The 26,865-nt window shown below is 50.3% G+C and overlaps 1 protein-coding gene across 2 annotated transcripts; it reads right to left on the bottom strand.

Moving 5' to 3' along the window:
* Positions 1-371: 371 nt before the first annotated feature.
* On the bottom strand, positions 372-26,865 carry Mecr (mitochondrial trans-2-enoyl-CoA reductase). 2 transcript variants are annotated; one of them, XM_051170949.1, is made up of 11 exons: positions 26,690-26,865; positions 19,073-19,165; positions 14,045-14,142; positions 12,913-13,044; positions 10,731-10,874; positions 7,920-8,022; positions 6,845-6,947; positions 5,643-5,716; positions 3,435-3,495; positions 3,224-3,296; positions 372-648 (listed from the first exon to the last, which is right to left on the bottom strand). In XM_051170949.1, exons 1-11 carry the CDS (start codon positions 26,863-26,865, stop codon positions 491-493), a joined length of 1,215 nt encoding a protein of 404 aa, XP_051026906.1. In that variant the 3' UTR covers positions 372-490. The 2 variants fall into 2 exon arrangements, with proteins under 2 accessions (XP_051026906.1, XP_051026905.1); XM_051170948.1 differs by lacking the exon at positions 19,073-19,165.

The following is a 26,865-nucleotide window of genomic DNA, read 5'->3' as shown; positions in this document are numbered from 1 at the left end:
AAGGTGGCCTAGACACCTGAGATCCTGTGTCTCTTAAGCTTTAATGATCTCAGCCTGGCACTCACCTTCTAGGGAGCAGATCCTCTTGCCCTAGACAGAGCCACACACCAAGGGGAAGTTAACCACTTTCTGTTTCTGCCAGACTGTAGGGCTCACACTGCTGAGGGCAGAGAATGACTTCTGCACTTGGCAGGACTCTCTTAGCCTCTGCTTCGAGTGGTCAGGCTAAGGGCAACGGGTGGAAAGGCAGGGCAGTGCCCTCCTAGGGTTGAGAGGCAGCCCGCCCACGGCTTCCCCCACAGAGACGACCACTACTCTCCAGCCTTTATTCAGGAAGTCCAGGCATTATTAAGGACCCTAGGGCTGGCCTCCCATCCTCCTAGTGAAAAGAGGCAGTGAGGGGAAGCAGCCTGGAGAAGGGGCCTCATGGAGGGGCCAGTAGCCAGCCAGTCCTGTCTCTCCTGCTTTCCTCCTGGTCCTCTGGGGGTAATCACATGGTGAGAATCTGTTTGGATGACACAAAGGGCGTCATGGAGGCTTCCAAGGCCTGCTGGTAGTCCTGCAGGGCAACCTCGGAACAGGCGGGGGCTGAGAGCTGTCCTTGCCGGATGAGGCTGCAGAGAGTGAGAATCAGCTCCTTGAACTCGTCTGCAGGAGGTAGAAGCAAGGTGCCACAGGTGAGGTCTAGGGAGATGACCCTCAGCCAATGAGACCTCAGAGCCTTGGCTTGTCCCCACCGGGGTCTGAGACGGTGAACATGAGACAGAGAAACATGCAGAGTGGTCCTAGGAAGTGTAGAGTGGGCAGTGACTACCCATCTCAGCGAGGGCTCAGATCCACAGGACAGGACTGGTGAAGGGTGGGGAGGGCAGCATAACTGAACTAGGAGAGCTGGAGGAGGCCAGAAAGGCAGAAGACCTGGCACACTGCTTGACAGCAAGAGACCAGATGAGGGGAAGTTCTCCTGACAGCCCTGGGCTTCCACTAGACTCCTCAGTTGGGGCAGCCACTATCCCTTCCTGGGCCTGCCTCTTGCTGAGGGCCAAACACAGTGTAGGAACAGCAGTGAAGGCTTTGGCTGAGAAGTGCTTTTCATAGAAATAAACTCAACCTTCAAATTTAGTCCTACTTCCTGATGAAATCACAGTGGCACAAGCCTTTACTGCTAGCTCTTAGGAGGCAGGTGCAGGTGGAGCTCTGAGTTCCAGGCTAGCCTGGTCTATATCGTGAGTTTCAGAACAGCCAGAGCTATGTAGTGATGTAGTGAGACCGTCTTAAAACATACACACACACTCCAACCAAAATCTACCATGCTGGCTCCCTAGTTATTTTCAAGGCAGCAGTATGGATTAAAAAAAAGGCTTCTTAGGCCTTTTGTAATCTGATCATTATCTGCCCTCTAACTTCTCAGTCCCAGACCAGCCCTGATGCTAGAGGTGTCAGGACCTGCCCAGTGTGCTGGGTTCTCTCTCTTTTTAAATGTTTACTTTTGGTGCAGTGTATGAACTTCTAAGTGTGTATAGGTGTAAGTGAGACCAACACACACTTATTGAGGTATCTTCCTTTAGTCATGTTTCTTTTTTTTTTTTTAAAGATGTCTTTATTATTTTGTATACACTGCTCTGCCTTCATGCATACCTGCCAGACTGAAGAGGGCACCATTATAGATGGTTGTGAGCCACCATGTGGTTGCTGGGAATTGAACTCATGACCTTTGGAAGAGCAGACAGTGCTCTTAACCTATGAGCCAGCTCTCCCAGTCATGTTTCTTATTATTTCTTTTTCCTCCTCCTCTGCTTCTTCATCTTCATTTTTCAAGACAGCGTTTCTCTGTGTAGCTTTGTCTGTCCTGGAACTCATTCTGTAAATCAGGTTGTCCTTGAACTCAGAGATCCTCCTGCCCCTGCCTCCTGAGTGCCTGGATTAAAGGCATGTGCCACCAATGCCTGGCATGTTTCTATATACATACATACATACATACATACAATTTATGTCTTTATTTTATGTATGAGTGCTTTATCTGCATGTACACCTGCACACCAGAAGAAGGCATTAGAGGGTATAGATAGTTGTGAGCCACCATGTGATTGCTGGGAATTGAACTCAGGACCTCTGGAAGATCAGACAGTGGTCTTAACTGCTGAGCCATCTCTCCAGCCCACATTTCTTACTTAGAGACAAGATCTCACCATGTAGTGGTGAGTGGCCGGGAACTCTCTATGTAGACCATGGAGACCCACCTGCCTCAGCCTTTCAAGTGCTGGGATTAAAGGTATGTGCCATCATTCTCAGGATCCCACCCCCATTCAGGGTTTCTCTGTGTAATAGACCTGGTTGTCCTGGACTCACTTTGTAGATGAGGCTGGTTTTGAAATGCCTGCCTCTGCCTCCCAAGTGCTGGGACTAAAGGCATGTACCACCATGGCCGGCTGGCAGCTTTATTTTTGAGACAGTCTCTTGCTGATGCTGAAGCTCTTTGGTCTGGCTAGGCGCGGCTACTCTCCCTCTTCCCCCTCTCCGCCGGATGAGCTTCTGCACATGCCACTTTCCTACCCCTGCCTCCTTCTCCTTTGGCCAACTCCATGTCATTCTTCATTCTTAGCTTTGGCTCTAATCTGGGGAGCTAGGCCCTAGCAGTCAGAGGGCCACCTGCTCACTCTGGCAGCCTCGTTCCTAAGATGGGATAGCTTTGTGCAATTGACTTAGTGGCTCTGAACTTCAGTTTTCTCCTCTGTCAAATGGCTCAAAAGAATTTAAATTCACAATGCTTAAGCCAAGGCAGAAATTCAGTGACTTACCCACAGTTCCCCAGCTAGGCCAGGCCCATGCTGAAAGCACCACGTGAACTGGTTTTTTTTTTTTTTTTTCGAAATAGCATCTAGCTGTATAACCCAGGATGACCTGGAACTCATAATCCTCCCACTGAGGCCTCTTGGGGGCTGGGATTACATGTGTATACCATTGCACCTAGCCTGCTCTCTTTACTTGGCAGGCTTCCCCATGACCCCAGTCAGCTCCCCAGAACTAGTCCATCTTACTAGACTCTGTGCCTAAGGACCAGCCAGGTGTACCCAGAAGTGATCTGCTGACTGTGACTATGGTAAATGCTGCCCTTTATCCTGTTGTGAGGCTGAGGACTCAGTCACTGTAGGTTTTAGACAGCTGGGCACTCTGTAGCCATACCTTCCTGTAACCCTTGGTATCAAGGCCATCAGGCACTCACCTGGGCTGCGGTTCTTCTTCCACTGCGACAACCAAAAGCCCCGAAGCTTGAGGTCCTTAAAAATGAGCAGGCTCTGTGGACACAGAAGGATGTGCTGGGGCTCTGGGGCGTAGAGCACTGCTTCAGGGATGGGTCCCCTGAGTTTACACAGCTGCAGCACAAGGAAAGCAGCATCTGAGCCCGGTCCGTAGGTCTCACCTCCCCAGCTTACCACAGAGGCGGTTACGGGCTGCTTGGCCATTCCCCCATAGGTCACCATGGTTCCTCCTGGCCTGCACAGTCCAGAGAATGGAGAGAGGGTTCAGGCAAAGACAGAACATACCATAGCCTAAAGTCCTCCAAGAGGAAACCGCTAAGGTACTTACAAGAACCAATTCTGGCTCTTAGAGTCCCTGGGGAGGTTAAGAAGAAACAAACAAACAAACAAACAAACAGCTTTTCAGTTTTAACCTCTGACTTAAAGAATTAGGAGGCAGGGACTTCTACTGAAAATATCATGTGTGCTCGGCATGGTAGCATGTACCTTTAATCCCAGCCTGGAGAGGCAGAGGCAGTCTGATCTGATTGGAGGCAAGCCTGGTCTACATAGCAAGTTCCGGGCCTGCTAGGGTTCCGGTGAGACCGTCTTAAGCAAACAAGCAAGCAAATAACATATCTAGGCATGGGGGCACAAGCCAACAGCCTCAGCACTAGGGAGGCTGAGGCAGGAGGATTAAGTTAAGTTCAAGGCCATCTTCAGCTACAGGGAAATGCCCTTCTCAAAACAAAGTCCAGGGACACACATGCTCATGCTCGAGATGGTCAAGATGATGACCCAAGACTGGGAAACCATGTCTTCACCCCACCCAGGAAGGCTGTGGCTGTATGCTGCCTCCTAGATGGAAGAGGCTAGCTTTAATCTGGGCTCTAGGAAAGTGTGACCTTGAGTGGCGTAATGAAGATGGCTCAGGACTTGTCTCTTCATCTGTAAATGCTCACTCTAAAGATCAATGCCGGTATGGAGAGGTGGCTCGGCGGTTAAGAGCACAGTCTGCTCTTCCAGAGGCCCTGAGTTCAATTCCTAGCAACCACATGGTGGCTCACAACCATCTGTACTGGGGTCTGGTGCCCTCTTCTGGCCTGCAGGTGTACATGCAGATAGAGCACTCATACACATAAATCAATAAATCTTTAAAACAAACAAACAGACAAAGACCAGTGCTATGCAGTAGCTCTTCAGCTGAGGAGTGATGTGGGCAATGAAGGGGCCATGATCGGTGCCCTCTCCAGAAGGGGCTGACACCCCTCTCAACAGTCAAACAGGCACGACACAAATGCAATTATTTGGTTTTGTTTTTGAGGCAGGGTATTGTCATATAGCCCAGGCTGGCATCTAAGTTGTAATCCTCCTGCCTCAGCTGAGATTCCAGGCAGGTGCCAACATGCCTAGCTCTAGTGTAATTTCTTTCTTAAAAAAAAAGAAAATTTTTTTTTTTTTTTTTTGGAGACAGAGTTTCTCTGTATTATCTTGGCTGTCCTGGATTTGCTTTGTAGACCAGGCTGGCCTCGAACTCAGCAATCTGCCTGCCTCTGCCTCCTGAGTGCTGGGATTAAAGGCGTGTGCCACCATGCCCGGCTCTTTTTTTAAAAAAAAATTGTTTATTTATTATTATACAGTGATCTGCCCACACGTGTGCCTGCACGGCAGAAGAGGGCACCAGATGTCATTATAGATGGTTGTGAGTTATCATGTAGTTGCTGGGAATTGAACTCAGGACCTTTGGAAGAGCAGCCAGTGCTCTTAACTGCTGAGCCATCTCTTCAGCCCTCCTAGTGTAATTTCTTACAGTGAGTTACTGAGGATAGCATGTGCTAGATTTATCCTTTGTTGCTGGGCCTGGTTCTTGAATATTCTGGGAAAAAAACAAAAAGACAGCTAAACAATTTCAAAGCCACTTAATTCAGACTGTGTGACCTTTTAAAAAAAAGATTTATTTATTTATTATTTATACAGTATCTGCCTGCATGTGTGCCTACCCACCAGAAGAGGGCACCAGATCTCATTACAGATGGATGTGAACCACCATGTGGTTGCTGGGAATTGAACTCAGGACCTTTGGAAGAACAGACAGTGCTCTTAACGTCTGAGCCATCTCTCCAGCCCCGCCCCCTTTTTGTTTTGTTTTGAGACAGGGTTTCTCTGTGTAGCCCTGGCTGTTCTGGAATTCCTTTTGTAGACCAGGCTGGCCTTGAACTCAGAGATCTGCCTGCCTCTGCCTCCCAAGTGCTGGGATTAGAGGAGTGAGCCACCATGCCTGGCTAACTGTGACTTTTTAAGAGGACTCCTGGGTCCTGGGGGAGAAAACGTTTCTCATCGACAGGGCTCAAGGGTGGGAAGTACAGGCCAGGGTGCCAGAGACCTGCATATTGAGGGACTTACGCTAGGTGGCGCAGCAGCTCTGTGGAGCTCTTCCCGCCGACACAATTGAGAGCCAGTCGCGGCAGGGGCAGGGCCTGGAAAGTAAGGAGCCACAGTGAGGGTGCTGCCTGCGAGCACGGGTAGGGTTTGAAGCTGCTACAAGCAGCACCTTGAGGATCAAATGCTGAGTCAGCGAGAGAAGGAACCGGGGTGTGGACGACTTCTGGGCTGGTTCTTGCTATCTGTCCGGGAAGGGCTTTAGCAGCTCCATCCAGCTGTCCATCCCGGGATGATGGGAAGCACAGACAGGGAGCATTTGTTCAGAGTCAAGGAACACAAGTTTACAGGTGATGCGCTCACCTCCCCCTGGCGGCAATGCTCTCCAGGGCAAACTGTTCTCCATAGCAGGACTTTGGTCCTTCCGAATAGTGAAGAAAGCCACAGAGCGTGTCTGCTCACCTATGGGGCTGCTGGAGTGGGCGCTCTAGAAAGGCATGGGCTTTGAGTTCAGAGCAACGGGGTCCAGCCTCACCACTTAGTGATGACACAGTCCTGAGGCAGTGCCTTCTCATCTATGCAGCATCTGTGTCAGCTATCTTCTAGAGCTTTCCTGAGGAGCTTCTCTCCTTCCTTCTCTTCCATGCCTTCACCCAGCTCTGATTCCCACCTGCCATCCGGCTTGATGGAGAACACCACAAATATTTAAAACCTCGCTTGCCTCATGTCTGTCTGCTTCTGGCACTTACAGCTTGCTGTCCCCAGGTTACAGCTGGGTGGGCTTTACTCAGAAGAGAAGATGATTTGCAGAGCAGAGCAAGGAGCTAGCACCCAGATTTCCCAATTTCAGGGAGATGGCATGGGATGGAGGGGGAGGTGTTCTTAGCTGGGTTTGTTGGTCTTTATTTTTAAAATTTTAAAGACTTCTTTTGTTGTGTGTGTGTTTGTGTGTGTGTGTGTGCAGATGTGAATGTTCTGCCTGCATGTTTGTCTCTGTGCCGTGTGTGTGTGTGTGTGTGTGTGTGTGTGTGTGTGTGTGTGTGTGTACGTGCGCGTGTGCACGCCTGGTTCCCATGGAGATCAGAGGAGGGTATCGGATCCCTAGGAACTGGAGTTACAGATAGTTGGGAGCCACCATGTGGGTGCTGGGACTCAAACTAGGGTCCTCTGCAAGAGCAGCAGCACTCTTAACTGCTTGAGGGCCTCTCCAGCTCCTGGCTGGGTACCTTGAAGATGGCTTTTGTCTCGGGCATCCTTAGCTCCTCCTCTGTGAGGACATAGTCAGCTCCCAGCTCCTTCAGTCTGTCAGTCAGCTTTTGGATGTCAGGTCTGGAAACCAAACACAATCAGGGGCCTTGGTCACAGTGGCTATGTGCCCTCCCTTAAGCTCCCAGAACCTTCTGCCACAGCCCCGAGAACACATGTTTTGAGACCTGGGACTGAGGTTAAGCCAGATCTTAAGCAGGGACCGTCCATATACTTTAATTGTGTTGCACTAGCTCTTGCCTCACTTTCCTACTGGCCATCCCTCCCTGGACAGAGCCAGGCTGGGAGATAATCTGAAAACCCTGTCAGAGTCCAGTGCTAGAGTTCTGTGCCTGGGAAGGAGCCATTCTACCCCCTAGTTCTCCGTGAACACCACTTTCTTTCCTCTTGCTCTCTAGGGCACTGCAGGGTGTCATGCAAACACTCCAGTGCGCAGTGGCCCTGGACTCTGGCCCAGGCACACAGAATCACTTCATCGTCACCACCACAGAGGCAAGGGCTGAGGTAAGTCCTGACCCTAAAAGAACAGACTCAAGGCCACACTGGAGCTCACTGAGGCTTAAAGGGGCTGGAGGGGACAATGGGAAGAAGGGAAGTCTGTTACTGACTTGCTGTGTCTTCCCGAGCAAGCTGCTTCCTCTCTCGGAAACTTCAGCTTCCTCATCTGTAAAAGAGAGATCACAAGCCTGCCCCACCTCCTTCACAGCTGAGTTTAGTGCACAAACGCAAGCAATAGGGCTAGAGAGTTTGGAGAGCTGTACAACTCAAGACCTTCCCAAACGGGAACTGTGGTGCCGAAGGTCAGAGTTATCCTAAGCCAAGTCTCCGACACTCCTGACTGTTCAGTAAGGACCATCTCTCCCTCCTTCTGTCATCTCTCTGTCTCCCCCAACATCATCTGCCCAGGGAATTGTACTTCAGCAGCCAGCCGCTCATGCTTGCGCAAGGGCGCCATCTGGTGGAGACATGGGTATGCACAGGGACACGAGGGGGAAAGGCCTAATTTCCAATATAGGTTTGGCTTCCCTTGTGTACCTGTCTCGGACCACATTGATGGTCTTTAGGCGAAGGGCTGAGGCGATCTGGATGACTGCTTGCCCCACTCCACTGTTGGACGCATTCTGGATGACAGAGTCTCCTGTGGAAGAGACCCAAGTCAAGCGCTGCAAACCAGCGGGCTCCCAGCTTGGGTTTCTAGGGGGGATCCAGGACCCAGCAGTGGAGCTATCACTCACTGTTATCTCCATATGTTCCACATCTCACCACACCCATAATGTTTCAGAGAACTTGGCCACTCTGACCATGTTTCAGACCCTGCTATGTGACTGATCTTGATTATCTTTTGTGTCCTCTGTTCTCTGCTTGGGCCATTTGGTTGCTTATTTAGTCATTCACATTTCTTTGTGTGTATGTGTGGGTCAGAGGACAGCTGGCAGGAGTAAGTTCTCCCTTCTCCCACATAGGCTCAGGGACTGAACTCAGCTGTCAGTCTCGGTGGCAAGCACCTTTGCCTGCTGAGTCATCTCGCTGGCCCACACTAAGTTTAGAGTGCTTTTCTTCCTTTTTAAGTTCAGCTCACTGCAGCTTCCTTCATCAAGTCCAGAGGACTCTGGTATCTCGTCAATGGTCAGGCCATAACCGTGTCTTATACTCAGCTGTGCACACGTCCATGTCTATCAATTACCTACAGACCTGGGGAGGCCATACTTTATTCCCTTACGCTTTATTTAGTAATGGTACACTTGAAATAGATGTGAGCCATACTGGGGAAACAACCAGCTCTAGAGCCCTACAGGATGCTTGCTTTTGCTTTGTGGTGCTAGGGATGGAACCTAGGGCCTTGAGCACGCCAAGAGAGCACTTATCGCCAAGCTGTACCCTCTCCCCTAGAGAATGAGTGTGGTCAAAGTCCAGGCTTAGCCTTGCAATTCAGCAGTGGAGAGGCAGTGGGGTGCACTGGGGAGTGTGTGTGTGGTCTGGCAGATAACGGAGCTGGGTGTGCATCCTGCTTCCCTGATTCCTGTAACTAAGCGAGGCAGCCCACATCACGTCTGCCTAGAGCTTCAGTGTGTCTCCCTAGAGAACCGGAGGCCCGAGGGCACCTACCAGAGCATCTCAGACCGAAGCCAAATGAGCAGGAAGATGCTCTCTCTGCTGACTGGGAAACACTGTCTGGTTTTGAAAGGCAGCGGGAGGCAGTGCCGAATGGGCTGCAGCTAGTGGCAGACTCCTGGGTCAAGGATGCGCATCTGCCTTGGCCAGGGCTCCGACCTGTCACTACTAGTGCATTCTCAACCAGCTGTGTAGGTTGACAGTAGCGTTGACTTGTTCAGTTTGAGTTGAGTTCAGGAACACAGAACAGTAACAAAAATAGTGTAGGCAAGTACTGGGCTGCCAAACTTTGGTTTCCATTATCCATGTTCATATACATCTACGTTCTAGAGGACAGTGTGACATTTACTCTTCCTTTGAGACAGGTCACAGATTTGTTTGGCCTCATCAGCCCTAAGGCTGCAAAGTGGAGAGGTGGCTGCCGGCACTTACAGTGGGTGTTGTTAGAAGGCCTGGCTCTGGCAAGCACAGAGCTGCCCTAATCAGGAATGACCTCAGGATGAGAACATGAGATGAGGGCCCAGTGCTGGCTGTACCAGGGATCCAGCAGAAGTTTCTCATTCCTGGTTTTCTCCACCAAAGACACTTAAGACTCCCTGTCATGGCTGAGGGCCTTTTTCAGTGGTATCTAATTTTATCATAATCCAAGAGCTCTTGGCCTCAAGGCCTCAGTTTCCTCGCTGGCAGGAAAGAAGGATGGTAGGTGATTTCTCAAGCCCTGTGTGCAGAGAGATCCCTCACACAGTGGGAAGGTAGGGCTGGGCTGGGGGCAGAGATGAGGGGTAGAGTGATTGCTTGGCGTGCCCAGGCCCAGATTCTATCCCTAGAACTGTAAACAAACCAAACCAAACCCCTCAAAAGCAACAAAATCAAGACGGCCAGTCTTCTGACTTCGGGCTTAACTCTGCAGTGTGTGTATGAGGAACCTGAGGGATCCCCAGCAGGACTGGGGCTGGACTGCTGGCAGCAGCAACAGGCTCTGATGGGCTCTGCCTCGGGCCTGTCCTGCTGTCCCATTCCTGAAGAAATGCCTCAATGCCTACTCAGTCTTTGCCTTTGGAGTGACACTTGTGCTGAGCAGCTTCATGCAGCAGCACACCTCACTGATGAAGAGGACTAACCCTGTGTGACCCGCGAGTCTCCGGCACCCCTCACTTCCCATCTTATGGGTGAGCAGTGATGTCGGTGGTGAACTCGCACGGCTGGTGGAGGTGAAGCCTGGTTCAGACCTTGATTGTCTGCCTGGGGCTTGAGTCCTTAATCACTAACAGGCCCTTCTACCCTGCTCTAAAGATGCACGCCACAGGGAGGATGCCTGCACAGGCGCTCATGCGGGTGGAAGTGCTGAGCGGAACCATTACCACCGACTTCAGCATTTTATTGAAAACAGTGACTGTGTTAGTTTCCCTGGCTTTGTGTCCCCAAAGCTTAGCACAGCTCAACATATTTTTGCTGGGTGACAGCATTCCAGCCCCACCTTGGGGTGGAGGTGGGGGGAAGAGGGGGAATGTGACCAGCACTTCTCATAGTGTGTCCTCTTGAGTGTTTTCCAGGAACCCACTGACATCTTTTCAGCCTAGAGCAGTAAAACTTACTCAGGTTAGAGCCTGTCACTGCCCCAGGGACCCCTCCCTCCGCCATGTGTGCCACTTAGTTTCCAAGTCCTTTGAGCCGAGATTTGGTGCACCCCGGAGGAAAGAGCTGGGTTTGCTTCCCCAGCTTGCAGGCTCCTACCTGGCTGCAGCTGTTCAAAGTCCACCAGCATCCTGTAGGCTGTGCAGGGGTTAACACCTAGAGTGGCAGCACTCCGGAGAGGGATGTCCTTAGGGACGCTGATCAGTGCTCCCTCACTGAACACAGCCTCGGTCCGCCAGGTTCCTGAGGCAGGATGAGGTAGGGTGGTGAGGGAGGAGCCCCTGCACACCCAACCCCAGGCCACCCTTCTCGGCACAAGGGCCCTGAGGAGGGCAGACTTCGAGGAGCGCTTGGAGGGAAGAGAAAAGCTCGTGGTGTCCCATCCTCACCACAGTTACATGCAAAGCGATGTACACTAATGACACTAGTTTAAGGTAGGCTCGTGAGTCACAGCCCACGAGTCCTGACAGAGTATAGTGGGACACGCAGGAGAAAGGGCTCCACTGGGCTCGCTCTCCCTTTGGGTTTGAGTCTGAGCACATTTGCTTCCTCAGCATTAGCGACTCATGCGCCACTGGCCTGGGTAGATACTGCCTGCCACCCCCCTGGGCAAGGCACTAGGGAATCGGGGGAGGTGAACTCTAAAAAGGTCAACTCAAGATTCAAACGCTAGAGACTTTCCATATGGGACCCTCAAGTGCATGCCATTATTTTGTAGAAATGAACAGACAAAGAAGACTGGGGCCTCAAACTGATGCCAAAGATAAAGGGTAAATTAATGGCAATAAGTGTAGTGAGGTGCCCACCCTGGCCAAAATGCTAAATGGTAAACCTGAGATAGTCGATTCAGTTAGCTATCTGCTATATCTCAAACACCTACTGTTTGGGGACACATAACAGGCTTTATCACCCTAACATTAAAAACTAGAAGAAACAGGGCCTGGAGACATGGCTCCAAGTTAAGAGCATTGGCTGCTCTTCAAGATGACCTGGCCTCACTTCCCAGCACACACATTAGGGCTCACTCACAAACCTTTATAACTTCAGTTCCAAGGGGATCAGACGCCCTCTTCTGGCCTCTGAGGGCTCTGCACACTTGTGTTACTCAAATGTATATGTGGGCATTTACTAAACTTTAAATACTCAGCATTTACTAAACTTGAAAAATCTTTTAAAAGGTGGGTGTGGTGGCGCACACTTTTAATCCCATACTTGGCAGCTAGGGGCAGGTGGATTCAATCTGAGGCCAGCCTGGCTTACACTGTCTCAGGGGATAAAAAGCCAACAGAAACAAAATGTGGGTTAATTATTTCTTCAGCTTGCCTAAGAAGATGAAGCTGTTTTCAGATCCCAGGCTCATTTCATCCTGGGCAGAAAGCAGTTCTCACACTCACCTTAATCAAGGCCTCAGCAGACGAAGCCGAGAGGCCCCAGTCCTCCGCTTCTCTGGTGTGGTGTGCGCACTATCTTCCTGCCTCTACTAAAGCTCTCTTACCCTTTTCTTTGGTCTCTCCTTCACCCTCTCGGGGAGGTGTCTCTAACCTTAGGCCACCTCACTCATCCTGGGGAACACTACCCGCCTGTGGCTGCCGCGAAGGTCCATTTGGATAATGGACGTGCCTTGAAAACACAAGGACTGGAAAGCAGGACACTAATGACTCCTTTCCATAGATACACCAAATGCTAGCCTCAGCTTGGCTCCTCTGGGCCATACCCCGTGTGGCCCCACTCCACTTCTGGAACCTTCTTTCTCATTATGTAACCATAGGCAAATCCTCTGCTGGGGCTTCTCTGGATTTTCCATTTCCCAAACTCACCCTGATGTTTGCTCGCTTTGCTTCTTCCATAGGAAATGCCTTTTGGCTCATCTCTGCCTAAACAACTCCCATCAACAACCTGCTCTAATGGACTCTCTTACACAGTCTTGCTTGAATTTTCCTCACAAACATCTCTGTCTGTCTCATGGACGTGCATTCGGAGCAGCCACAATCACTTCTGCTTCCTGTGGCTTTGGGGTACTCCCTTTTTTGAGGTACTGCCTGACACTTTAGTCAGATTGGAGCCCTCTGGAGCCGAGGAGATGTACACACAGGCATGGCCCTCCACAGCACAACAAACAGGACTCTGTGCTTCTGGCTCAACTCCACACCGCTAGAGGCAGGCCTATTAACAGTAAATCCTGCACCTCTTAGTGACACTGAGCCAGTGGGGGGTGCAGCTGCAGGGTGGATGCACTAGGATGCAGAAGAAGGCGTGGCTGCTCACACCTGGGGGAGCTCACCCAAACCAGCATTTGCTGGGATCACCCAGTCTCCTGGCTTCAGTCCAGAGACGCTGCTGCCCACTGCTATCACCTGCCCAACACCTTCGTTCCCTCCGACAGCAGGCAGCTTGGGAAGGAGGCCGTAGTTCCCTGGAGAGAAGAATTCAGAGGGGGTAAAGGAGGTCGCTTGGATAAAAGTATCACCCATGGACTTGGGGATTCGAATGCTTGACCTTGAGCTGGTGGCACTTTTAGGGGAAGTTTAGGAGGCATGGTCTTCCTGAGAAAGTGGCCACTGAGGTTGGGATTCAGTCTTTAAAGCGTGTGCCATTCTTTTTTTTTTTTTGACTTTTTAGCGTGTGCCATTCTTAGTGCTCGCTCTGTGTTTTGGGTTCAAGATGTGAGCCTTCGCCGGGCAGTGGTGGCGCACACCGGTAATCCCAGCACTTGGGAGGCAGAGACAGGTGGATCACTGTGAGTTCGAGGCCAGCCTGGTCTACAAAGTGAGTCTAGGACAGCCAAGGCTACACAGAGAAACCCTGTCTAAAAAACAAAAAACAAAAAACAAAAAAAACAAAAAAAAAAAAAAAAAGTGAGCCTTCTGCTTCCTGCTCCTGCTGCCCGCGCCCTGCCACTGCAGACCCTAAGCCTCTGGAACCACACGCCCAAACAAACTTTCTTCTGTAAGTGCTTTGGTTGGGGTGTTTTACTGTGGCCTCAGAAAAGTAACCAGTCACACTGCGAGGATAGGCTGAGACTCTGGAGGGCCTAGACTTTGGGGTCAGTCACATGAGCTCAGCAGGGCCCTGCTCTCCCTAGCTGGCCACCTAACCAGGCCCTGGCCTTCTGCTTGACTGCAGGAGCTAGTGCTGGTCAGGTACATGCTTACCACAAGGGTTAGTTCAAGTACGAGAGGAGTCCAGCATGCCACGGGCTCTTCAGAGGGGTGGGCTCTACCACTACTGCAGTTCTCCCAACTCACAGAGCCTCACGCTTGGAGGTTGGCCGGAGAGGGGCTGACACTGTGTGCCCACAGCTCCTCTAGGGGACAGCCGCCGCTAGTCCTGAGAGCTTCATACCCTGCCTGAGGAGGAGTGGGAAGGAGGCAGCTGCTGAGCCCGTTACCACAAGCTCCAGAAACCAAGGTTACCTTGGATCATATTTATGTCGGATGGATTGATCGGGGCTGCCAGCATCCTCACATGGACGTCAGATCCTTCCACAGTGGTGAGCTCCAGGTTCTTCAGTCTAAGCACAAAGCCACAGGAAGTCGTTGTCAGTAGCCGAGACTAAGTGTCTTCTGTCCAAATGTCCCCCCACAATAGGTCGGCAGCCGCGGGAGCCCAGCAATCCGGTTCTGATGGAAATGAGGTGCCTCGAGGACCAGCAGCGTACGGGCTCACACCAGCTCAGCGGATCATGCTTGGTGGCCTCTTAGTGCTACTGCTCAGTTGGGGACAGAAGTGGTTGTGAACCTCTGTGGCCTGGCCGTAGGTTCCCCAGAACCTGCTTGGTTCTAAGAACCATGCAGTGCACTCAGTGTTAATACAGCTGCTGCTGTTGGACCAGCGTCACCGGGTGAGGGGACCCTAAGTGGTTCTTGCAAACAGGCACAGCTGGGAAACTCTGGGTCAGCCCCGTCCACCCATGTGTTGTTCTGTTTGCTTCAACATGCATGGGCAGAGGAGACGTGACGGCAAGAGAACCTCTGTATCTATGAAATGTCTCTTCTGACTGTGACTCACACTCAGGGAGATGGCCCTTCTGGGTTGGGGTCCTGGTCTGCTAGAAAGGATGGGGGACAGGGGTGGAAACCTTGGCCTCAAGCTCTACCACAAGGTGGCTGCACACCTTGAGCACATTTCTTCTTTGCACTAGGCTACTTTGTGATGAAGGTTTGAACTGTCTCCCTCCTAGCAGCTTTCAAGGTTCCTGCGCAAGCACGGCCTTCAGCACTCACATAAGGGTAAGCCTGGAACTCCAGGGCTGGAGGCAAGGTAGGGAAAAGCAGATCCTGGGCTCACGGTCAGTCAGTCTAACAGAAATGTAAGCTCTAAGTTCAGTGTGAGGCCTTGTCTCAAACACGAAGAAACACTGAGGAAGATGCCCCAGTGTCAACCATTAGCTTCTACACATGCCTGCATGGACTAGCTCACACATGGTGCAAGCACACACATGGAGACCCCACACATGTAAAAAAGACCTGCCAGGGGACTTTGAGGGAACTTTTGTTACATAAAAGTTTTGTGTTTTTGGGTGGGTATAGTGGTATACCCTTTCCCAGCACCTGGGAGGCTGACACAAAGGCATGGTGAGCTGGACTCCAGCCTGGGCTATGCGGTGAGACCTGGCTTCAAAATGTATAATGTGTATAACTGTTTTGCTTATGTGTATGTATGTGTAGCACACGTGTGTGTCTGCCTACGGAGCCAGGAGAGGACACTGGTTCCTCTCAAACTAGACCCATCATGTGGGTCCTCTGCAAGAGCAGCCCGTGTTCTTGGCTGCTGAGTCATCTCTCCAGTCCCAAGATAAATGCCCTTTATAGTTTTACTTTAAAAATTATCTGTACGTCTGTCTATGCATCTCAGGAGAGGTGTCTGCGGAGGCCAGAGGTGTTGGATTGCCTGGTGCTGGAGTTACAGGCGGCTGTGTGCTGTTTAATATGGGTACTGGGAACAAACCTGGGTCCTTGTGAGAGAAGTCTGCACTCTGAAACATAAAATCACCATCTCTGCAGAGGCCATGGAAGGGCGCTTACTGGCTAGCTCAGCCTGCTCTCTTATAGCACCCAGGACCACCTGCCCAGAGGCGGCACTACCCACAATGAACTGGGCCCTCCCACAGCAGTCACTAACTAAGGAAATGCTCTAAAGGTTTGCCTGCCTATAGCTTGAGCTTATGGGGCATTTTTTTCACCTCTCAGATGACTATAGCTTGTGTCACTTGACATATAAGTAGCCAGCAGAGCTGCTGAATAGACAGCACTTATCACTGCATTATACCAGAGAGTCCCTGTTGTTGGGGGATAGATTTGTGCACTGTGTATTCAAATGCTGATTTCTGTACCCAGAGATCTGGTTGCAGTCCAGTCAGTATTTCTGTACCTAGCGATCTGGTCATGAGGCTGGACTTCTGATCCCAGGGAGGGGTCCCAGATGGGGACAGGAGAGAGAGGGTTGCCATGAGAGAGAGGTCATGAAGGAGTCATCATGAGGACACAGATGAAAAAGGAATAGCCAGAGTGAGACTAAGATGGCAGGTAATGGGCCACGTGGCTGGGAAGTGGGCCAGACCAGCAGTCAGGCTAGAATAGATGAGTGTCTGCCCAGCTATAGTGCTCGAAGCTTATTAATAAATATAATAGGTCTCCGTGTCACTATTTGGAAGCTAGAGCGGGCATACAAAGCACTTAATTTTACACCCTGTGACTTTTCAATGGCTGCAAACTCCTTTCCTTTCCTGAAACAAAGCTTCAGGTCTGCAATATTTCTCTGCCCAAATATATCTACAAAGTAATAATTTTCCTAATTTTTACTTAGCAGAATCGTGTAACTGTCAATCAGAGGCTCCTAGCTTGGTGCCACAGTATCCTCACACTAAGCTGAGGTAATCCACCGGCCTCCTCCAGAAAGCTCACCTTTTTATTTAGACCCGAGGCATGATCTTAGGCTAAAAGTGTGATTTCCCCCAAATAATGTTTTATACTAATAGTAACAATAGAGGCAGATTCTCCCCCATCCCTCCCCAGACTCTGTGCTGAGAGCTTTACAACTTCTGTGAGGGATGTATAACAGGTCACGCACATTAGGAGGGAGCACAGTTCCCAGAGATTCTTTTTGTTGTTGTTGTTGTTGTTGTTGTTTTGTTTTTCGAGACAGGGTCTCTCTATGTTAGCCTTGGCTGTCCTGGATTTGCTTTGTAGACCGGGCTGGCCTCGAACTCACAGGGATCCGCCTGCCTCTGCCTCCTGAGTGCTGGGATTGAAGGCGTGAGCCACCACGCCTGGCTCTCCTGGAGATTCTGAAGTGCACACTGTGAGTCAAAGCTGATCCTGTTTACGTGGTTGTACACCAACATCTAGACATGAGTTTGGGAATCCTGGGAGTCTACAAGAACCTCTGAGAATCTGGGGAACACAAGCTAGGAACCCCTGGGCTGTCAGGATCCCATAAAAGAAAAAAAAAAAAAAAAAAAAAAAAAAAAAAAAAACAGGTCTCACTATGATTAAGAACTGCTAAGAAATTAAAAAAATAAGCTCACCACAGAAATGATTAGGAAGGAGTGGGAAACCAGGGACAGAAGAAAAGGCTTTGCAAAAGAAAGGTAGGTACTAAGAGTTTCTCGTGTGTGTGTGTGTGTGTGTGTGTGTGTGTGTGTGTGTGTGTGTGTGTGTGTTTTTCCCTTACAATAATAACTGCTGCTTACAGAGTGTTCTGCAGCCAGGCTCCCTGCCAAGCGCTTTATAGACCAGATTCCACCCTATTTCAATAGCTTGCAGATCATTGTTCTGCTTTCATAGCCCAGGAACAAAAGCTCAGAAGAGGTAAATAACTCGCTCAGGCTGCTAACTGTGGTGGGTGGTTGATCTGATCTGAACCCGGTGGTCAGATGTTAAAAGCAGCCACCTAGTAAGCAGCAGATTAGTAAGCAGCAGACTCCAAACCGAGCGGTGAAAGGAGCCCTGGCCTGGCCTGGCCTGGCGACTGAGCCTCGCTGTATCAGCCTGAGGGACAGGAAAGGGTGGCTGGCATTGCCAGGGCCTCCCTGTAGACCTCATGGGGAGGCCATCAGTGAGATTTCTCTGGGACTCTATGCATTATGTCCTTATCCCAAAGAAAGTTCCAGCCCTGAGCAAGTGGGCTTTCCCACTAGCTGTCTCTTTGTGTTGTCCCTACCGCTGTCCTGCGTCCTGACAGATAATCAGACTTTTCCTGTAAGCTGGCAAAGCCCAGGAGCTCAAGCTGCTTAGACCCAGCTTTTCTTTTTTTTTTTTTTCTTGCACATTTTCCCACACACTCCTCCCTCAGTCAAGAATTTCATTTCCACTCCATGAAATGAAAAATGCTACTCAGCCTTAAAGACCCAGCTCAAACTTTACTTCCTCTAAGATGCTTTCTGACCCTCTTCCTGGGACTGGCCATGGTCACTTACTTAGCTCTTTTGTTATGCAGCAGGGGTGACACCACTTAAGATCATCTCATGGAGGTTTCGTGTGTTTTAGTTTATGAAGTCTTTTTTTTTTTTTTCTTTGTTTTGTTTGTTTTTCAAGACAGAGTTTTTCTGTGTGTAGCCCTGGCTGTCCTGGAACTCACTCTGTAGACCAGCCTGGTCTTGAATTCACAGACATCCCCCTGTCTCTGCCTCCCAAGTGCTGGGATTAAAGGTGTGCACCACCACCAGCTCCATGCACTTAAAAAAAAAGATTAATTAATTAATTTATTTATTAGTATGTATACAGTGTTCTGCTTGCACGCCAGAAGAGGACATCAGATCACTGGCTGGTCTTCTAAAGGTCCTAAGTTCAATTCCCAGCAACCACATGGTGGCGCACAACCATCTATAATGAGATCTGGTGCCCACTTCTGGTGTGCACACATACATGTAAATAAAACACTGTGTACATAATAAATAAACAAATCTTAAAAAAAGAAAGATGAAAGCCTTGTTCTTATGCCATACTGGGCTATTCTCCTAGGAGACTTTAGCTTTCCCCGAGATTCAGTACATCTGGGAGACCCTGACCGCCAATCCCCTTTCTAAGAGTCAGCACACTGGCACCATAAAGGCTCTGAGAAGTCCTGCAGTAAAGGAACCCCGGAGGCTTGGTCCAGCTGCCCTGACTGGAAGGTGATTTTCACAGACCAGCCAACCTCGGAATAGCAGGTAGGACACTGGACTACAAAATCTCCCTGGGCTTGTTTTGCTCCTGGAAAGCTGAGCAGAGATTTGCAGAGGAGAGCAGAAATGTGGGTAGGGCCGGGCCGGGCAGGATTAGAGTCTGGGAAGTGGAAGCTGCACACACTGGTGGGTGGTGGTGGGAGGCCTGATACTTGCTCCCCATCTGGGGTGAGCTGTGTTGGTCCAGCTGCATCTCATCAGGGAGACTGGCCCCAGCCTGCCCCTGTGGAATGCCATCAATACCACAGACACGGCTGTTCCTTCAGGCAGCTCTAACAGCGTCGTCAAGGATACGGCTGCTGAGACACGAAGGAATACAGGACTGGGTCTGAATTCCAGGAGCTGGCCCTTCAGTGCAATGATAGCAATTCTTGTCCCATTTCTGCCTTTTAAGTTCACCAAGGGACGGCTGTGTTGCAGAGCTCAAATGAGGCACCCAAACACAATGGGGCTAGGTTGCGAGTCACCTCCCCAGCACTGTTCCTATCTTTCCCCCGTGAGTCTGATGACGGCGCCGGGCAACTCCGAGGGCTGCCACCGTCTCAATTGACAGATTCCAGGCTGGATAAGGTCACAATGGCTCCTTTGAGGCCGAGGCTGTACACCTGTGATGCCATATGAAGTACAAGAGAAACAAAAGCAGGCAGAAGAAAGAGCCTTTTGAGAGGGGGAAAAAAAGAGCCCAGTCCCCTGGGGACCGGCTCATTTCTATCTGCTGGGTAAGGTAGACACTGGCCAGCTCTGCGGAGCGTTCTTTCCTGCCTTCCATGTTTAATTAGCAACCATTTGTTCTTTCATTTTTTTTCACTTCATCACTGCAAATAATTTCAGACAGACCCAACTGAGAGAGCGAGAGACCTCTCCGTCTGCTCAGCATGTGAGCCAGGAATGTGTGCCCTCATGTATCACTGGGCAAAGGTGACCAGCACCTCCTGTGGCTCTCCTGAGTCTGTATGTGGTCCTTGTGATCAACAGCTGCCTTCTGTGGCTTTGAGAAGTGCCTGGGATGCTGGGACTTTATAGCAGGAGGGAGGTTCCTTGGCTCCTGACCTGACAGGGAGTATGACTGGCCTTAGCTGGTGGAGATCTAGAGGGGTCCTGGACTCTTAGGGACCTGAGCACTCTGTCACTCATTGGTCTTGCTGGGCCTCTGTTGGCTTTTGTGCCTCAGGCAATCCTGCCCACCTTCTACTTGGGACTCATCTTTTGGTTATCAAACATAATTTCTGCAAAAACACATACACACAACACACACACACACACACACACACACACACACACACACACACACACACACACACACATTCTTTTTCTTTGAAGGTCTCAGTATGTTGCCCAGCCTAACCTTTAACTCCTGGGCTCATGAAAGTCTCCTGCCTCAGCATCCCATGACACTGGAGCAGGTAGTCCAGTGGTGCTAGACTCTCACAGAACTGTCATGACAACCAGAGAAGCGAAGAGTTGTTTCTCAGTTTCCATGGTGCAGTGCTGTACTGAGAGGCATCAGCTACAGTTCAGACCAGAACGTCCCTGTGCTAGAGGTTTGGTGGCCAGGGCACTGTGGGTAAGAGGTGGAGCCCTGGGGTAGGTCTTCAGGCCTTTCTTCTCTAGCTCAGGCTAAGGTGCATGCACGGCTTCGGTGTACACCCCTACCCAGAAGCAATGGCGCTAGTCATCGGCTACCCCCACCCAAATGAAGTCCAACGATTTCCTAAGCTGTCTCATGCATGTGTTGGGACAGAAAGCGAGTTACTACAAGGCCTCATCTTGAAAGAGTGCTGTTTGGGGGAGAACGGGCTATGTCTTAGTTAGGGTTTCCATTGCTGTTCCATTCCACAGCAACTCTTGTAAAAGAAAACATGTGATTGGGGCTGGCTTACAGTTTCAGAGGGTTAGTCCATTGTTATAATGGCGGGAAGTATGGCGGCGTGCAGGCAGTGCTGGAGAAGGAGCTGAGAGTTCTGCATCTTGATCCACAGGCAGCAGGAGACTGTGTGCCACACTGAGTGTAGCTTGAGCATATATAAGACCTCAAAGCCCGCCTCCACGGTGACACACTTCCTCCAACAAGGCCATACCTGCTAATAGTGCCACTCCCTATGGGCCAAGCATTCAAACACAGGAGTCTATGGAGCCATACTTATTCAAACCACTGCAGGCTATAAAGGCATTGTAGATTTTGAGGTTCACAGAGGAGGAGTTGTAAGCGTCTATTGTTGGCATGGAGGCTGTGGGATAGCATGCATCCCCACTGCTGATCTTGGCCAAGAGAAGGGATTGCCGTGATTTCTTCACTTTAGTCCTCAGTGCCAGAGGAAGGACTGAAGTGTGGACCATTGCTCCTGCACGTGGTCCTCAACGAAACATCTCAAGCTAGTACGGATTTATCATCTGTCCATCTGCTTCCAAAATGAAGGCCCTTCCGACTTCCTGAGTGGGAAAGGTCTCGCAGCATGTAATAGGACAGATGGGAATGTGACTTGGAGCCACACTGAGTGACAGCACCTCCCTCGCAGAGGCTCAGGGCGTAGGAAAACTCTTAACCTACTGTGGGATTCAATGTGCCACATTTCGCCTCTGGGGCAACCTAGGAGGAAGCTAGGGCAGTGGGGCAGGACATGGACACCAGTGTGAGCGTGATTCCCATGACCTTGGCTTAATCTCCCCTGGGTCAGTTATTACACAGCTCCCTCCCAGGCAGCACTAGGCCATGAGGCCCTCCGGGCTTCTGCACTCGCAGCCTCTTTTGCTTAGGACATTCCTCTCACATGGCATCACTCCATCTCCAGTGGGGCTTAGGCTTCTTGCTAGTATGACTCCCCAAGGACAAGAGAAGGGGACTAGGCACCCCTCTTCTGGATACCCATTACATTGTGAATCTATCATAGCACCTGCTCCGTTGGGCTACAGTGGCCCCACTCCTGGGCTAGCCTGGGGACAGACATATTAATCACTTGCCTCTGAATCTCCAGGGCCCAGCACCTACCTGTTCCTCAAAGAACCGGTGCTGGCTAGTTTCCTGTATCAGTGAGCATTATGTCTACTTCCTTCATCTTTGACTATGGAAAAGAGCCCTCAACAGAGCCCCAAACCAAAATGCCAATTAAAAAAAAAAAAAAAGGTAATATGATTCTGATTTAAGAACCAAGTCATCTGTAGAGTTTAAAATGACACTGGCATCAAGTGTAGAAAGAACTCTAAGAATAAACAGCATCCCGTAATGAGAATGCATTACTAACATAACCCAGGCCCCCGGAATTCCACCTGGCTTCAGTCAGAAAGGTATGTAGCAAAGGTTTCCCAGTGTGGGTTCATCTTGCGGCTGGCAGGTGAGAAGCTACAGTTAGGGTGAAGGGGGTTTCTTTTGGTGTTTTGAGACCCCATCTCATATTGCCCAGGTTAGCTTCGAACTCAGTATGTATTGAAGACTGGCTTCAAACTTCTGATGCTCCTGCCTCCGCTTGGAGTGTTCAGATTACAGGTGTGAGCAACCACACCAGCTGGACACAGGAGCTGGAAAGAGGGCAGAGACTGGACTCTCCTGGACCCTAGGGCAGGCCTGCCCTTCTCACCAAGAACAGGAAACTCAGGGCCACTCAGTGACCTGTAATTTCACTTTCTCTTCTAAGCTATCATGGTCTTTTTTGTTTTTGTTTCTTTGGTTTTTTGAGACAGGGTTTCTTTGTGTAGTCCTGGAGTTTTGTAGACCAGGCTGGCCTTGAACTCGCAGAGATCTGCCTGCCTCTCCATCTCAGTGCTGGGACTAGAGGCGTGTGCCACCATGACCAGCTCATAATCCTAATTTTAAACTCCATCTCTTCCTGAAGAGACTTTTGAGATGCCTGTAACTGCTTCAGCCTTTGTCTGTACTAGGGATGCCTCCAACTCCCATGAAGTATTTTAAGAAGAAGGAACATTCGAGCTGTCCTTTGGGCAAGAGCCTTTCAATCCTCTCAAGGCTCAGTTTCGCATCAGCTAAAACCGGAGAGTGAACCAAGCTGGATGATGTTGACTCGTGAGGCCTAGGGCTGAACTCAGGACCCTGTGCATGCTAGGCAAGGCCACCACACTGAGCCACACCCCCAGTCCCACTGGAAGAGCATCGCAGAGGACTTAGCGCATGCTTGCTACTTGGAGTGAGAGTTATTTTCACATCAGTACTTTGAGAACAACAAAGTTCCGAGGGACTGCTCTGCAGGATCGGGGAGGGATGTGGGGATGTGGGGAGGAGGAAAGAAAGGGGCACCTTGGTTTCCAGACCTCTGTGGTACAGGAGCTGAAACTCTGCACAGAGAACAAGGGCTACGGCCACCTCCGAAATGTCCAGAATACTGTAAAACCTGCAGTCTGAAGCTCCCAGAGCACAGGCCCACACAGTACAAGACACCCCTGTCTGGGAAGTGTTGCTTGGATTTTGGGGGGTTTCATGACCCGACCGGTCACCAGATCCAGACAAGCCCAGTCAGTAGGATGTGAAAAGAACACTTGAGTCTCTGGCGCCTGTGGCCGCTGTGAATCTCACACAGGACTACAAAGGGCATCTTGGTCACTGGCCTCGGCCCACATGCAAAGCTATCTGAATCTGGGTCAGAAGGGAAGGTCGCTCCAGACCAGGGACAGTTCCTACTGTCTGTCTACCCACAGGTATTGCTTCTCAACACTGGCTGGGCAGCAGGTACCTGGAGGCCCGCAGAGCTTAAATAAACGGCCACACTAGGCCACCCCAGACCTACTAACAACCTCAGAGGCGGAGCCCAGAAATAGCTTCCAGGCGTAGCACAGGGGTGACTGACCCAGCTGTGAAGCTCTGGCTGCAGAGCTACAAGTGTCATGCTCTGAACTTGGGCTGGGGCGGAGTTGAAAACAACAGGATCTACACAGAAGACAAAAGCAGCTGTCCTTTTTTGCCTCAAGGCCTCTGCAGACAGACTGGTCTGGGTCTGTTTCAGTGTCCTTGGTTCTCTAACAGGAAACCAATCTGAAAGCCACTGCACACAGCTGCTTAACCACCCCAGGCCTTTTCCTCATCACCTCAGGAGAACTCAATAAAAGGTGCACTTCTTAATGAAATGGGCTTCGGGGGTGAGCTAGCGTGACGGGAGCAGTTGTTCTGTAGCAGGCCTATGAGAGAGACACAAACGTCACGCCTTTGGCAGCAGCACCACACTGCTATCATGTTGGGTCCATTAGGAGCCCTGCTTCTAGGGCTTTTATCAGCTCACTGCAGCAAAAATCTTCAGGGAAACGTGGTTCTTGGCATGATTTATTGCCGATGAGCAAAACACAGCTTTGGGCTGGTGGGAAGGAAGCCTCAGCGGCAGAGGTGCTAGCACGGATCTGATGACCCGAGTTCGATCCCCAGACCCCTAAAGATGGTAGGAGAAAACTGATTCTTGAGAGCTGTCCTCTGACACCCCGCCCCCCCATCCCGTACACACACTCCTAAAACCAAATAAGTTTGATCTTCGACAAGCCGTCAACCTCTTGAGCCCCCATGCCTATGATAGTATCCTTTCCTAAAATTCTGCTGGATCTTAATTCATAATTTCTGCATGTGAATTGCCAAGTAATAAATGCTACATGTAACCTGCCAGTCAAGTCAAAAGAGCTGTTACGGTTGCCTGGAGTAGGGCTAAGGCGAAAGCACCAATTTGGCAATTAGGCTACTTGGAGTCAGCTCTTTGCCCTAACTTGGCTTAGCGTAGTGTTGGGCAAGTTCGCTTGGTTCTCTGGGCCACTTCACAAACACAGCATACAGGGCTAAGAGTGAGCGAATGTCCTCCACCAACAAGCACCTGCGGACTCGGCTGTAGTGCCTTTCTAACTCCCTGATTCTCAGCAAAGAGAACTGTCATAATGGTTTACGTACAGGCGAGGTGCTTTGACAGGCAGAGCGGAGCGTCAGATAAATTCACGGCTGTGTACCAACGGGCCGCACCACCTTTAGAGCCATTTAAAAGAGCAGCGGACCAGCAATTACAATTCCTTCAGAAGCTGAGGTGAGAGGGCCACTAGTTCCAGGCTAGCCTGGGCAACACAAGGACACCTTGTCTGAGGGGAGAGGAAGAGGAGCCATAGCTGTGGAGAACACGCCTGTCATCCCAGCCTTGTTAAAGTGGGGGTGGGGGTGGGGGTGTAGACTTGGAGTTGCAGGCCTTTAATCCCAGCATTTGGGAGGCAGAGGCAGACAAGCCAGGGCTGCCACAACAAAAGAGCCCCCCTCCCAAAAGAATTAGAAGCAGGCACCTCTGGTCCTAGTGCTGGGGACTGGGGGTGGTCCGAGGCAGGAAGATCACTATACGTTCCAGATTAGCCAAGTCTACTCGACAAGTCCCAGGCTAGCCAGGACTATACAGGGAGACAGACAGTGAGAAGGAGAGAGAAAACAGGACTAAGATAAGACGATGCATGTTGGTAAACCCAAATGGTCTTTCTGTTTCGGTTTTGAGGCAGGGTCTCAATATGTAGTCCAGACTGGCCTTAAATCCACAAACTTCCTGCCTTAGCAAGAGTTGCGACTACAGTCACACACCATCATGTGCAGCCCTTAAACTGTATTTCAGTTTTAATTTTTAAAAAAATGTATTTTACTGTGTGTGCGTGCTTTGACACAAAGGCTCATTATTGAAACCAATGCTGGTCTCAAACTCATAACCCTTTTCCCTAAGTGTGATGCAGGATTATGAAACAACTTTAAAAAATTTTTTTTGTTTATTAATTATGTATTGTGTTCGTTCTGTCTGCATATAGTCCTGAAGGCCAGAAGAGGGCACCAGGTCTCATTATAGATGGTTGTAAACCACCATGTGGTCGCTGGGAATTGAACTCATGACCTTTGGAAGAGCAGCCAGTGCTCTTAACCTCTGAGCCACTTCTCCAGCCCCACAACTTCTTTTTTACATATAATTTATTTACTTTGTTTGCACTGGTGTCTTGCCTGCATGTATGTCTGTGAGAGGGTGTCAGATCCTCTGGAACTGGAGTTTCAAACAGTTGGGAGCTGCCATGTGGGTGCCAGGAATTGAACTCAGGACCTCTGGTAGAACAGCCAGTGCTCTTAACCACTGAGCTAGCTCTCCAGCCCGAAATAACTTCTTTTTGTTTTGAGCCAGCTTCTCTCTCTACAGTCCTAGCTGTCCTGGAACTATGTAGACTAGACTGACCTTGAACTCCGCCTCCCTAGTGCTGGAATTAAACGCGTGCACCTGGTACCAACTCGGCTTTAAATAAGTCCTTAATAACTAGTGCAAGATGCTTACTGGTGTGATGGAAGGGCACGCACAGGAGAAAGGGGCCAGCGGTGAATTCCAGCACCTATCCCAATCACTAGCCGTATCACTTTGGACAAGTCCCTCGACCTCTGTGAAAGGCAAACAATAACCTCCTACCTACCTATTTAAAAACAGGAGTAGACTTTAGGTAGGCTGTCAGACCGTATGTTCAAATTCCTATTCTCAATGGCCGGGCGACTTTGGGCAAGCGTTAATTTTAACTTTCTTATGCCTCGGTTTTTTTCTCATCTGCAAAATGGGAATAGAGAAAAAAAAAAAAAAAAAAAAAAAACAAAAAAAAAAACAAAACAAAAACAAAACAAAAAAAAAAACAACCAACAACTACCCCGGAACGTTGCCGAGACAAGCAGTCGAAAGCATCCACTTAGACGAATGATGCCTGCCACAATTCTCGAACCAGTATGATCAATAAACTCTGGCCTTCACTCTTGCACCTGTGCCTCGCCGGTCTTCGGCCACCGGGAAGCACCGGTGTCGAGCTGGCAAGCGCGCCCTGGGATTCGGCGTCTGTCGAACGGCAAAGTGCTAGTCCTCGGCCGCCGCCCGCCTTAAAATCTCCAGAAACCCCAGTTTCCCTCCCCGGTGTCGGCGCCAACTCTTACTGGATGACTTTGGCTGGATCCCCATGGTTGCCATAGACCAGCGCCCGCACCTGGGACGGCTCAGAGAAAGTGGAGTAAGAGGAGGCGGTCCGGCCGCGGCGGCGCCAAGCCTCACGGAGACTCCCAAGCAGAGGTTCCCGGGCTCGCGCCCCTGTCAGTCGCCTGCAGACCAACAT

This window comes from Acomys russatus, chromosome 29 (genome assembly GCF_903995435.1).
Source record: "Acomys russatus chromosome 29, mAcoRus1.1, whole genome shotgun sequence".
In the NCBI taxonomy this organism is placed as follows: Eukaryota; Metazoa; Chordata; class Mammalia; order Rodentia; family Muridae; genus Acomys; species Acomys russatus.
This window is presented reverse-complemented; position numbering and strand designations above follow the sequence as displayed.

Bases quoted from the DNA above. Each gene is read 5' to 3' on its own strand.
- Mecr (XM_051170949.1), bottom strand. From the start codon at position 26,865: ATGTTGGTCTGCAGGCGACTGACAGGGGCGCGAGCCCGGGAACCTCTG. The intron at 13,045-14,044 runs GTAACCTTGGTT...TCTTCTCTCCAG, and splicing joins CGACATAAATATGATCCAAG to GGAACTACGGCCTCCTTCCC. The intron at 8,023-10,730 runs GTAGGAGCCTGC...TCTCTTCCACAG, and splicing joins CTTTGAACAGCTGCAGCCAG to GAGACTCTGTCATCCAGAAT.